The sequence below is a fragment of the Nymphaea colorata genome, chromosome 12, assembly GCF_008831285.2.
Source record: "Nymphaea colorata isolate Beijing-Zhang1983 chromosome 12, ASM883128v2, whole genome shotgun sequence".
In the NCBI taxonomy this organism is placed as follows: Eukaryota; Viridiplantae; Streptophyta; class Magnoliopsida; order Nymphaeales; family Nymphaeaceae; genus Nymphaea; species Nymphaea colorata.
Window position 1 is genome coordinate 20,137,925 of NC_045149.1, and position 13,762 is coordinate 20,151,686.

At 40.9% G+C, this 13,762-nt stretch overlaps 2 protein-coding genes across 2 annotated transcripts; one reads left to right on the forward strand and one right to left on the reverse strand.

Annotated features, from left to right (window-relative positions):
* The first annotated feature begins 1,532 nt into the window (after positions 1 to 1,532).
* LOC116265160 (pentatricopeptide repeat-containing protein At5g46580, chloroplastic-like) lies at positions 1,533 to 3,975 on the forward strand. Its single transcript, XM_031645688.2, has one exon. It carries the CDS (start codon positions 1,672 to 1,674, stop codon positions 3,826 to 3,828), a length of 2,157 nt encoding a protein of 718 aa, XP_031501548.1. The 5' UTR covers positions 1,533 to 1,671; the 3' UTR covers positions 3,829 to 3,975.
* A 1,049-nt stretch (positions 3,976 to 5,024) lies between these two features.
* On the reverse strand, positions 5,025 to 9,972 carry LOC116265159 (protein phosphatase 2C 29-like). Its single transcript, XM_031645686.2, has 4 exons — positions 7,072 to 9,972; positions 6,789 to 6,902; positions 6,242 to 6,506; positions 5,025 to 5,920 (listed from the first exon to the last, which is right to left on the reverse strand). Exons 1-4 carry the CDS (start codon positions 9,151 to 9,153, stop codon positions 5,799 to 5,801), a joined length of 2,583 nt encoding a protein of 860 aa, XP_031501546.1. The 5' UTR covers positions 9,154 to 9,972; the 3' UTR covers positions 5,025 to 5,798.
* Between the last annotated feature and the right edge of the window lie 3,790 nt (positions 9,973 to 13,762).

Genomic DNA, 13,762 nt, shown 5'->3' on the forward strand with positions numbered 1-13,762 from the left:
AGCTAAGCTCGATTATATGGTGAACTTATGCAGTGCACCTGTAACCTTAAACCGCAAGCAATTTGTAACGTATTTGAATTAGAAAATGTGGATAGGATTTGGATCAAATATGTTATAACGGTTTAAAAAAAAAAATTGGATATGAAAAAGAAAGTTAACATTCAACTGAAAGATTGGAATAGATTCAAAATGACATCCAATCAGACTCAAATTCGATTTTAAATAAACATGCAGTTTAGTATTATTCAGATTTGGATTTGGTTTAACTAAATAACTTACATTTAATAACCATATATTTTGGAAGCCGGTTCCTAATGTAGTTGGTCTTTAGTTGTATATTTAAATGATGGATTCATATTCAGTTGTGAATTTAAAAGTTAGATTCAGATTGTACATCTGAGTCTAACCAAATCTGTCGGCATCTAAGGGTTGAATCTGGATCAATTAGTCCCAGGTCATGCTGTATAACTAGTTGGATTGGTTAGTTGGTAAAAGTCTGGTCTAATTGGATTCGAACTTATCGCTCTCATACAACTAATATATATATATATATATATATATATATATATATATATATATATATATATATATATATATATATATATATATTCGAAGCTTTTTTAATAAGAGATTTTTTTAAAAAAATGCCAAATTACATTTTTGTCAACCTGAAAAACAAAAAATTGGCTAGTTAAATGGGTAAGAATGTCATTCAGTAGAAGATTGTAACAGTTATAAAATATGCAGCTACATTTATTAGAGTTCATTTCACTTCCTGCCCTTATTTGACATTTTTTGAGAAGCTAAGAATTTATCTGAAAAGCAGGAAAGGTAATGGTTTTTCTAAATTATAAGCAAAATTTAAAATATAACTTTCTTATTAGCTTTAGATTTTGATCTGGATCCTAACTAAACCCAATTTTTGAAATTATCCAAATTCATATTATATCTGAAGCTCAACTGTTGAATCCAATATTATATCAAATGCAAAATCTAATCCAATCCGAATTTAAGTTCTAACTGATATGAACATGGAAATTGCATACGGATTTCAGATTAAATATATCAATTAAACCGATCCATTTGCACTTTGTGTCCACATCTTGCTCTCGTACATCAAAATAATATCCTTGCCGATATAAAAGGAAAGAGGAGAGTATGACTGTACTTTAGCTTTGCTGGATATGGATCTAAAAGTATGCTTGACAGAAGGTCCAGTTTGATGTAAATATACGGAGGAGTGTCAACGGGTCGGACCTGCGCCGATTACCGATATCCATAGATAGGCTTGTTTGAGAACCGATGTCGATCGAATCCCAGTAATCAGGTCGAATCAGATTCAGATTCAGATTCAATTCTTCTTTTTTCTTGAGCCCATCCTGAATCTGAACCCCTACCAAAATCCAAATCTAAATGCATGTAAACATGACAAACATCTGATCTTAAATTCCGGGCCTGAACACGAATCCAGTTGTGTGGATCCAAATCCTGATATTTCTGATTGTTCTTTCTTTACAGATATTTCATGACTCTACCTCCCTCCCTCTCTGCTGCAGAAGATGAAGATAAGGTTCTTATTCTCTGCACCCAAATAAAGTACAGAAAATATTTGAGAAAGAATTTCGTTATAGGAGACGAAATCTATTCGCAACTGAGGCTTCTTTTGTAGCCATGGCTTCAATCCCTGCATTTGGAGATACCCATTTCGTGTCTTCGTTCCACACAGCCGTAAAACCCTCTAAAACCCCTCCGAATCCTCTGAATCCCACCATCCTCTTTCCCTTCCCCTCCGCCACTTCCGCCGGTAAGTCTACGAGAACCCTCTGCCAAGCTTCCCCAAGTGAATCTCCTCCAAAACCGCCTCCGAATTTAGCGGAGCAGCTGCAGCCTCTCTACCAGAGGCTTCTCTCTCAGAGCAACACCGCCAACTCCTCCCCTGCCCAACCCTTGCGGAAACCCAAATCCACATGGGTCAATCCCTCCAGGCCCAGGCACTCTGTGCTCACTCTACAGCGCCACAAGCGCCTCTCCCATGCTTGGAATCCCCACCTCAAGGAGCTCAAGGTCTTCGTCAAGAAACTCAACGATTGCGACCTCTCTCAGGCGTCCCTGGAGACCTCCCTTGCCGAACTTGAACAGCCACCAAGCAAAGAGGACGCCCTCTTGATCCTCAATAGTTTGAGACCATGGCAGAAGGCCCATCTCTTCTTCAATTGGTTGCAGACCCACCACGCCGAATTCGCCTCCGAGACCGTCTTCTACAATGTGGTCATGAAGAGCTTGAGGTATGGGAAGCAGTGGGAGATCGTCGAAGGCCTCGCCAGAGAGATGATTCAGAAAGGTATCGCTTTCGACAACGTTACTTACTCTACCATCATCACATGCGCTAAGAAATGCCGGCTTTTTGAAAAGGCCATCGAATGGTTTGATAGAATGTATCACACTGGTTGTATGCCTGATGAAGTTACCTACTCTGCAATTCTTGATGTTTATGCTAAACTGGGTAGAGTAGAGGATGTCTTGACTCTGTATGAGAGAGGTAGAGCAGATGGGTGGCAGCCGGACGTCGTAGCTTTCTCCGTTCTGGGCAAAATGTTCGGGGAGACTGGAGATTACGACGGAATCCGGTATGTCCTGGAGGAAATGAAAAGTATCGGTGTTAGGCCAAATGTGATTGTGTATAATACGTTTCTAGAAGCACTGGGCAAGGCTGGGAAACCAGGTCTGGCGAGGAGTCTTTTTGAGGAGATGACCAGTGCTGGCCTAACGCCTGACGCTATTACGCTGACTGCGCTCGTCAAGATTTACGGGAAGGCGAGGTGGGGAAGAGACGCCCTGCAACTTTGGCAACAGATGAAGTTGAACAAATGGCCAATGGACTTCATTCTTTACAATACTTTGTTGAGTATGTGTGCTGACCTTGGGCTTGAAGATGAAGCAGAGAAGCTGTTTGAAGATATGCGTCAATCAATCAACTGCAAGCCAGACAGTTTTAGTTACACCGCGCTGCTTAACATCTATGCTAGTGGCGGTGAAGTTGAGAAGGCTCAGAAACTGTTTGAAGAGATGCTGGAATCTGAAAATAAGCTCAATGTCATGAGTTCTACCTGCCTTATTCAATGTTTTGGTAGAGCCAGGAGAATCGATGATGTGGCGAGAGTGTTTGATGTTGCAGTTGACAGAGGAATAGTACCAGATGATAGGATGTGTGGATCGCTCTTGTCTGTAGCCTCTTTCTGCGAGAATGATGAGGTTGATAAGGTTCTTGCTTGCTTGGCAAGAGTAAATCCTAGGCTGGTTAGGTTTGTAGAAATGATCAGCAACCCAGGAATCGATTTTGAAATGGTTAAAGAAGAGTTCAGAGCAGTACTTAATGAAGCTTCTGTTGAAGTGCGGAGGCCTTTCTGCAATTGTCTGATAGATATATGTCGCAAGCGCAACCTCGCTAGCAGGGCTCATGAATTGCTTTATTTGGGAGTCGTCTTTGGCTTGTACTCTGGACTGCATACCAAATCCAACAGCGAATGGTCCTTAAACCTCAGAAACTTGTCAGTAGGTGCGGCTTATACTGCACTTGAAGATTGGGTGAGAGCTCTGTCAAAAGCTGTTCAAAGAGACGAAGCGTTGCCCGAGTCGTTTGCAATTCATACGGGTGTTGGAGCTCATAAGTTCTCTAAGGGTCTGTCATCTATTTTTGATTCGCACTTAAAAAAGATGGCTTCACCGTTCAATCTGAATGACCAGAGGCCTGGATGGTTCATAGCTTCACAAGATGAAGTGGTTTCATGGGTGCAAAATGGGGATTTATCCACCTTAGCTGCCACATAGCAGAGGATCTTACGCGTTTAAATTAAAAGCAATGGCTTTCTTATTCTCCGCAGCTTATACTTCTTAGACGAGTACCTATTTCCTTCTGGCTTTGTAAAAGTATATCAGAGTAAAATTTAAGATGCTAAGATTGAACAATTCTTTCCACGATTGTTCTTTGAAAATTTATTTGTCATAGCTCACCTTTGTGCTTCTGTTTATCAGCAATTCTGTCACCAGGATGCCTTTCCTGTATTATTACGGTCAGTTGCACTAAATAATCTGCCAACATCGTTATTTATGTTTTCTGTTTCGTTACTTTCTGTGGCAATTCTGCTACTGCCGATGGAAGCTGTGTCATGGTCGAATACATGTTGAATCTAACACGGTACACTGTATATATCATTTGATATGTAACTAGTGGCCTTTCCTAAATACATTATCAGATTTGGTCTATTGTTTTGTAAGATGTTAAAAATTTTCCACTTTGCATATTGATGTTTTCATGATTTTTCTTGATATTCAACGTTATTCATTTTCCTGCATGGTTAGAGTCTTGCCCTTGTTGTAGTTGCGTTTCACTAAATGGTAAAAGGTAGCGGCTGCACTTCAATTGAGGCCTGGATCACTGACGGAGGAGAAATAGTAGCAGTTGCTTTCCAGCAGTTAATTGTTGCATAAATTCCCTGTTATACCGATGGATTTTTTAAGACCAATAAAGTTTCAGCTGTAAAACCTTTCTTGTGAAATAGGCAAGGACAAGACTTGCAACAATCATTTTCTGTACGCTTTGCCTGTCTGCTTCTTGATACTTCTTGTACATGAATTCTTCAAGATTGTACATGAATTCTTCAAGATTGGCAAGACTGGTCCAAAGCAGTGGATTTGTACCGACAGTATTGCTTGAAACAAGTGCCCCAACTATCCAAAAAGAAAGGTGAGGATCCCACCAAAGGCTACTCCAGTGAAGCCGTTAAAGGTGCCTTAGGAGGTTATTCAATCAAGAGTCAGTAAGAAAACATATACAATCAGCGGGGAATTTTTACTTGTCTTGGTCACTCAACTGTGCTTTTCTATCAGACGTTCAATATCACTGACTGAAGGTAGTTTCATCCGGTAAAATGGCAGGAAAAATTGCGGCAACGAGATGAATCAGTACAATACCTGTGCTCTGATAATGCATGTCTAAAATTGAGAGTGCTCTCAGTACAACCATATTAGGTAAAATTTTAGCTCAGTGTTCGCATCTCCATATTATACAAGGGTACAGCGTGTTCTTAATCCCTCCTATTGAGCTCTACGGGAGCTTAAACACAAAAGGAAGATATATAATATTAAAACCAAAAAGAAAGAGGAAAACTACAAAAGACCGCCTGCATTGCAGACACTCGACAAAGGCTCGAGATGAGCATCACTTTACTCTGAAACTATGAAACAAAAAGAATAAAAAAACAGCAATAGCCTGCACAACGTATACCGTCTCTTTATGCCTGTAGGAATTTTCCTTCACCGAGAGGCTCGATCAGATAGGCAAGAAGTCTCTTCGTCGGAGCTGAATCAAAGGGTTTTCTGATGAGTTTCAAACTTGCGTTGGTCGGCACCAAGAACCATTAGCTTTGAATGCCCTGGAATTTTCTCCGTAGGCCATGACCAACCCCAATGGTAATTTGGCATCACTGTAATGATTATGAGGAACACAGTTCAGTCAGGCAACACTAACATCTTTCTGCAACTCATCTTTCTGCAACTTAAGACTAGACGAGCAGGCGGATCAGCAGATGCCAGAGTTGATATACTCCAAGAATTCCATCGGAAGTCCTTGTTTTAGGGTAGAAAAATCACCAATGCTTCGGGTTCACCATGAGATTGATAATCACAGGTCAGTTAGGCTACCTGAACTTGAGGCTAGAGTTAGAGACTGATAAAGAAGATGCCACGATCACTACTCCAAGAAAACCATCAGACGACATCGTATCCTCATTAAACAATCCCTAGTATTTCCCTGAGGACTTCCATATTCTTCCTTCAAGAGATATGACCATGACTGTGACATCATCATGGTATTTCCTGCGGTCACCCTGTGGTATATCCAATAACTCATGGAAATCCATGCCTGAAAGAGAGGATAATCACTAATCAGTAAGACACGCTACCAGCTGAAACTAGTTTTCCTGCCTTTTATTTCTGAAAGGCAAGAAATCGGTTGCATTGGAATCACTTGGGTGGAAGCTTCTCAATTTTAAGCCGCAGGAGAAAAAGGCATCAAGATCCACCAATACATGTAAACTTATTACACTAAGCTGATAACTGCACTAACTACCATCAATTATTCCGAAGCATCAAAATCAAAAGAAGTAGATCGACAAGAATGGGCAAGTCAAAGCACCAAAAGGAACAAAATTTTTCGCTAAAGGGCTAACAAGTTCCATCTTACCAGCTTTCTTTGCAGCTCTGAAAAGAAGCTCCTCGATTAAGTACTGTGCAGGATCTCCATCAGTAAACTTCTCCATGAAATTCCCAACGTGAGAAACCACTTCCTCATTGCTTAAATACTGATATAATCCATCAGATGAGAGAACCAGGAATTGGTCTTTGGGACCAATTCTATGATGAGAAAGAGAAGGTGAACATGAGATATATGGTGCAGTACCAATATATTCACTGCGAAACATTCCAAGTAGTGCGTTGTTCCACTTTGCCTGAAAATATTAAGAAATATAAAGCCATCCGACTCAATTAACTAAAGAATATATAAGGAGTTTCCCTACACGTAATAAAAGCTTTCTCAAACCACCGGTTCATATTTATACAAGGGTGCAGTTCCATGCCAAAAAATTCTGATTATGCGAAATTTGACTTACGTAATTTATAGATTATGCTGATGGTATGTTTAATAGAGGAAATCTGTTCCAATTTTGGGAAAAGAAAAAACCTTGAAGAAAAGCAGATACTCTCAGGGTAAAGAGTAGCACGGAACAAACCTGTTTGAGAAATCCAGCACCAAAGGCCCGAGTAACTTTCAAACGACCTTTGACTCTGTCATTAACAATGCATCGGCTGTCATCTGGATGTTCTCTCTTGATTCTCAAAACCTCCTAAGAAGATGAACACAACAATTTTTTAGACCACAGTTGACATGAAGGAAAATGTCAACAAATTGAGAATGGTAACGCTATTGGTTTATGCTGAAAGCATCTATGCATAGAATTGAAACTCATTACTGCAGCCATACTAACGTGAGTAAGACATTTTATGGATTCTTACTTCTTCGATGCTAGTACTGTGATCAGTGGACAACTGCAAAGCTGTCAACTTCATCAATTGAGCAGAAAGTTCAGCCTCTTCACAACTTAAGCTTCCACAAAGATCAGAGGCATCTTCATGGATTCCTTCCAAGACTGAACCAGCATCTCTCTTCTCGTTTGATGTCCTGATGGAATCATTCTGATCTGTTTGGCCCTGTGCCACTATAGCACGGCTATCGCCAACATTCATAACGTACACATCCTCATCCTTCATTAAGACCACCAACAGACAAGAACCCACCAACGCCAACTCAGGGTTCTGATCAAGTGCCTTATCTGTCATATCTAAATATGCACGTTCAGTCGTTTCAAGCCCCTTAGAGAGAGCCTTCAGGACAGCTTCATGATCAATTCCTTCGGTTGTGCATTTCCGGCAACTGCCTTTCGTTGTTCCGTCAAATTGGTTCTCAACCTCAAATTTCTCTTTGTCAAAATCATATGACCAGCGGGACAACTTCCTCTGATTCTGCTTGTGCTTGGAAAAGCTGCGTTTTAGCTTTGAGAAGAGCAATGATCTCCCCTTTCTTTGCGTGGCCGAAGCAGGTGCAGATGCACCACTCCCATTCCATCCATCTTCCTCCTTCACCTCCCCTGCTGATGTTCCCTGAAAACCATGATCCTTCACCATCTGTCGACCTACAACCGGGAAATCACGAGCGGCCCAAAATCTATATGCAGCGTCACCTTCTTCCGCAAGCAGTTCCTGCAAGAGCTTCCCCCTTTTCACCTCCACTGGCTTTTCATGTAAGGTCGCCCTTTTGGTGGACCCATCAGCCGGATGTGAATCGGGTAATCTCTCGCTACACTTTTCTTCTGCAACTACTAATATTTCCTGCCTCCCATCATCTCTGTCCCTGTTCTCAATCCAGCCGCCTTCTTCTTTCATGGAGTCGCCGCAACCATCGTCCTGCAGCCTCTTCTCGTCCTTTTCCGAACAAGGGCCTTGCTTATTACCGCCTACCTTCGAATTCTCCACGGTTTCACCCATCCTTTCATTGAATTCTGCACACTTGGAAGAAGAATCCTCTCTGGCCTCCCAAAACACACCCTCGAGTTCGTCGAAGATCGCCTGGTAAAGGTTAGACATCAGAAAATCAGTGGCATCTGGCCCGTTAAAACCATCATAAATCCCAACAAAGAGCCACCCATTATCCTCTGAGACGACTACATGCACCCTATCTTCCCCTGCTTTCCCATGAGCCCATTGAAGATTGTCCCCAAACTCCCCACTTGACCGTTCTTCTTCTCCATAATCACAGCACCTCCTGTTACCACAATTACCGTTGTTATCGATAGTAGTGCCACCGGAACCAACAGCATCGCCAGATTGATGCAGTCCTGCAAAATTCAGCATGGGGAAGACCCATGGCCTGTTCTTCTCCGAGAAGCTTCTGTGGAATGCCCTCTTTAGAGCAACAGCAGATAAGCCTTTCCTCTTCTTTTTCTTACCCAATGGCGCCGAGAAATGGAAGCTATCCGCTCTATCCAGCGGGCCTGAGTAGGCTCCTCTCTCCAGCGGCCCGGACATGAAGCCCCTCTCGAACCTACCAGAAATGCCGAATTCCTGGTTCTGCTGAGCCGGCACCCTAGGGACCGGCTGCAGCGGGATCGAGCTAAAGAACGAGCTGCCAACGAAGAAATTGTCGCCATTCTTGCCGCCCCCATTGAGTCCACAATCGCCACCAGCGTCAAGGGAGCCCAGGCTGCCGCCGCCGCCGCTACTGAGCTTGCGGCGGCCATGGGAAGAGAAGACGGCGGTTGGAGCAGACAAGTTGGCACTCACGGACGCGCCAGAAATCGAGCGGAAGGTCGTCTCTGCGGCAGCAGCAGAAGAAGAGGTGAGACGGCCGGAGGTGGAAGGCGAGAAGCGAGCGGAGTCTGAGGAGGAAAGGCCGGGGGCGTGGCGGACGTAGCAGAATGAGTGACCGAGGGTCTCGTCCAGGGGAGGGTCCTCAGAGGGGTAGGGAAAGTGGACGTTGGAGCGGCCACCATCTTCGGCTTTGATGCAGGGGAGGAGGGTAGAGGAGACGCCGTTGCCCATCGCATTCAGGTATCGCCTCCAGAGTCCTCCTCCCCTTCTATTTCTCTCTCTACGTGCAAGGTAGTATTCTGCAGGTAAATGGCCAGCTCAAAGCCTCAGAGAGAGAGAGAGAGAGAGACTTTGGGCTGCTTCCTTTTTGTTTCGATCGTCAAACTCTCGCTCTCTTATTTGCCTTTTCTCGGTTGGCGGGTAGAAAAGCCAGAGCCTTCTCTTTCCTCTCTCTGTCTTTGACTCTCCCTCTTCATACTGGAGAGAGAGAGAGATCAGGTCATTTTACCTGCACCAAAATTCTCCAGTACCTGTGAGTATCTTTGACGACGTAAAGCTAATAACAGGAACGAATCGTCTCATGGTGTTTCTCCTTGCTAAGCTGCAACCCTCATTGCTTCTCTATAGTTCGTTTCTGTGCTTTCAATTCTCTGTTCTGCTTCTGCCTCTGCTTCGCCAAATTCCATTGCCTCTCCCAACTTAACCTCTCTCAAACATTTAACTTGTTAGCATTGGCTTCACGTATCAGTGAATCCTTTTCACTTACAGGTAACAACTTGCGCTCAATTAATCTGTTACGGATAGGTTCTGCGTAGGCGACTCTGCTAATGGTGGGTAGTGCCTAATGCTCAGCATCATGGGGAAGGAGAGAAGAAAGAGAGCGAAATTTTGGCGAATCTTAATCAGAACCGGCTAGTCAATTGCAAAGATTTAAGATTTGTATCTGTGATATTGCCAACGGACACCATTAATGTCAATGGGCAACGCCTAATTTTTGGCCTCCTGCTTCCTAACTCCATAGTAAGACACTGACCGCAAAAACTAGCTTAATATAAACCCCATGTCTAAAGATTTCTTTACATCAATTAGGAAGACTATCGGGCTTCTGGATCTGTCCTTCTTTCCTAACTCGAGAGATGCATATTTATGAGATCTTGTTGGTTGTTCCTTCATTTAAATACTCTGTACTTGCTTTCCCATTTTTTATTTTTATTCTTTTTTAGCATTTTTATTTTCTCGTTCAATAAAGTCGATTGATTTGAATGCACAACAATTTCTTATCTGACTCGCACAACAACCCATTGAATGCTCTTTACAGCCCTTGATTTTCACATAAAATCAGATCCTTGATGACAGAGGCATCACTCTGGCTTTCCCATCAACTGTTCATATCCTTTTTTTCAAACACAGATACCCATTTGAACTAAAGACGGTTTGATATCTTAGGTGAGCATAAAGTTAACAACCAAACCATGTAAGGAAAAAGATTGATGGATCTTGAAGGGTGTAGGAATCTTACTGCTTACAGTTTCAAAGGAATAGCATCTGCAGAAATCAAACCAACAATGTGTTTTCTGCATGCTACGGCCCTTTAACAAAACTATTGCTTCCTACCCTGAATAGTTTGATGAACCCTTTAGGCTGATTTTGATAGCTTCGGATTTTAAATAATCGGATGTAAGATTCATAAAGAGAGAGATCAATCTATATATGGTTTCCAAATCTGTTTTAGGTCGACAAACTGTAGATTTGAGATCGGACCCTCGACAACTAAGATCCACCTGGGCTACCTTCGCACCTTTATATCATGAAAAGTTAATACAAACACACCAAATTTCATATGTTTGCCAGATTTTCTGAGTTTTGGGAAGATACGAGGAAAGAACACATATAAACCGATGCCATAAAATATTCAAGAACTTCAAGAGAAGAACAGGCAAATATTACGAGGATTAGATGAAGATGGACCAGGGTGGGCAAATGCCAGCCTGACTTGGGCCCATCTCCTCCGTCCTGACTCCCACTGCTCCAGTCTGGCCATTCTTGCCTTTGACCAGCACCAACCCAGCAACTTCTCAAACCCCTAGTTTAGCTTTTTCTCTTTGCCTCTGCATATTTTAAGTTTCACCTGTAGATTTGGTCAGTCTATCTTCTTATTAAACGTTCAAATATACATAAAAAAAAATCCAACTATGTAAACAAATACAAGATCATAAAAACACAGAAATAGTCGTGAAAATCTATCGCCGAGATCATGTTTTATGAAAAGTTTAAATATCTTACATTCATTGGTTACAAACACTCAATCTACTCGGTACAAGAGACAAGAACTGAAAGATTAGTTAGAGAAAGAAAGTTGCTGACTGTGATGCCAATTATTTAGTAAAACATTCATATCTCTCTCTTTTTCTCGCGTGCGAGAGCCCACGCTCTGCCCCGCGGAGCACGCCAGTAAGAAAAAAACAAGGAAAGAAACGGGATTTGTCATTTACTATCCAAACGGGACCCGCGTTTTATGCTTTTTCCTAAGAAAGTCAAAATCCCATCGCTTCTTGCTTTCTTCCGTGGAATCCATTTTCTGGGTTTTTATTTCCCAAAGTCAACGAAATTGAATCTAACGCATCAGAATCCCTGGCCCCTCGTTTTCATTCATCATGAGCAGAGAAAGCAAAAGTGTTTTCTTTCAAAATTGGTCCTCGTATTTTCTTCCTTATTACAAGATGGTAATCTTCTGTTCTGATGCCTTTTAGCGACGCTTTTCTTTTAGATACTTTCTTATAACGTCCATGAATTATGTATGACTGCTAACCAACAAACTTTATTGAAATATGATTTGTGTTGAGAGTTCTCTATCAATGATATCGTCTTTTAGTTGTTGTTGGATAACTAAAATTTAAAAATTAATTATTAAATTAATGTTAAGTATTTGATTTATGATAGTTTTAATCATGATTTATAGTCTTTGTAGCAACGCAATATTGATTTTTGTTAGATCTATTCGTTTTCAAATTTTTATAAACTTAGGATCAAAGCACAAACAAGGCAAAAATGTGGGACAAAAAAGACAGAAGATTCAGGCGACCAACCACCGGCGGCAGCCGGCAGGTAAAACGTTGAACATTTTAAAAAGGGTAACAAGCTTTGAGAAATACAATGCAAGTTCTTCGGTCAAAGAAAGAAACAATAAAAATAGAGAAAAATCTTCTGAGATGATAGAAGACGAAGCGTGACGCCACCAAACACCAATTTTTTTTTTTAAAAAAAAAGGAAAGCGGCGCCGAGCCCTTTCAGGTAATTTTTATAATTTTGAGGTTTTCCTTTTCATGCAGTTGCCGACTAAATTGCTGGCTGCGTAGCACGTGAGACTAACGCAAGTGTCACCTCAGGGAGAGTCCAAAATTCAGCAAACCTCTAAATATCGTAGAATTAGAAAAAAAAATCTTTTTTTTTCAAAAAGCAGCATCTCGTCCAAAACTTTTATTTTCCTCTTTTATGTTAAAAAAGAAAAAGAAACGTGCATCCTAGTTTAGTTTGTGTTGAATCTACTTTATCAAGAACAACTTAAAAGAAACAAAAAAAAATCATGTCAAGGATTTCTTCATGTTGAAGTCAAAACCTTCCAACTCTAAGCCTACCTTGTCCTTTCACATGTATAAATTATGCTTTTTCCCCCTGAGAGACTGAGAGTGAACCATGATCATTAAGCCTTATGAAGATTAAATCCTAACCCTAATTTCCTTGGTATCTTTTATTTAATCATATTCAACGACAGTACCCAAACCCTAACCCTAAGTTCATTATCTTCTATGTAAATAGGATGTTAGTAGATTGAATTTGGATCAGATATACCTTTAATCATATATACTTTTTCGGACATTCATATATTTGGATTCAAATTCAGATTTGAATACAACTAAAAAAAAGTCATATCTGAATCCAAATCCAAAATCTGATTTCACAATTTGAACCTGATGTAATTCAGCTTTTTTACATTCTTATCTGAATCTGAATCCAAATTTTAAATCGAATTTGACTTATTTCAACATGTAAGAACTTTAGATCTAAGATATTTGTTTAAAAATGAACTCGATCTAAATGATTCAGATGGATATCTAATCCATATCAGATACATTGACATCCCTATAATTTACTCGGGTACTCACTGGATGTTGTAGAAAAAACATTATGTCAGCTTCCTAGCTGCAATTTCAGCTAGTAATTGACCTGTCTCGGTTTTACCTCACTAGCTGGGTCATTTTCCCTAGCAAATGGATCTTCTAGCAGAAATTTGTTGAAAAAAAAAAAAAGTGAATGGATTTCATTATGTTCAGTTTATGAAAACTTGGTAGCAGAAGTACACAAACAAACTATGTAATTGAAATTAAGTAACAGCATGTTTGAAATGGAAGAATGAAATGCTTTTTCTTATGAAATGCCCTCCAAATAAACCTAGATTTGTATTAGTCAGAACATGGATTCAGTTTTAAGAAATTTAAGCCCCAAAGTGCAGACCCAAATCTTATTAGGTCAGATCTCATAAAACTTGAATCTGAACCTGGCCCGACCCGTTTACATCCTATACACCATAATAGAAAGAGGGAAAAAGTATGTGATGCACTTTACCAATCCCCATAATAGTTGCATTTGGTTATTGGTTTAAAGGACTCTTCGTATGAAGCTGACCATTTAGCTGATGACGTGTAAGCAGATGATTGGAGAATTCATGGCTGAGGGCCAATTAGAGAATGCCACCTGTCAGACAAGTGTGAACAGGAGTGGTCGCCCATTCTTAGCATGCAACTTTCCTTAGAACACCTGTTTGACTCTCTTTTTGTCCCTT

Coding starts and splice junctions, on each gene's coding strand:
- LOC116265159 (XM_031645686.2), bottom strand. CDS start 9,153: ATGGGCAACGGCGTCTCCTCTACCCTCCTCCCCTGCATCAAAGCCGAA. Junction 6,507..6,788: donor GTGCTGGATTTCTCAAACAG/GTTTGTTCCGTG, acceptor TAATATTTTCAG/GCAAAGTGGAACAACGCACT. Junction 5,921..6,241: donor CAGAGCTGCAAAGAAAGCTG/GTAAGATGGAAC, acceptor CCTCTCTTTCAG/GCATGGATTTCCATGAGTTA.
- LOC116265160 (XM_031645688.2), top strand. CDS start 1,672: ATGGCTTCAATCCCTGCATTTGGAGATACCCATTTCGTGTCTTCGTTC.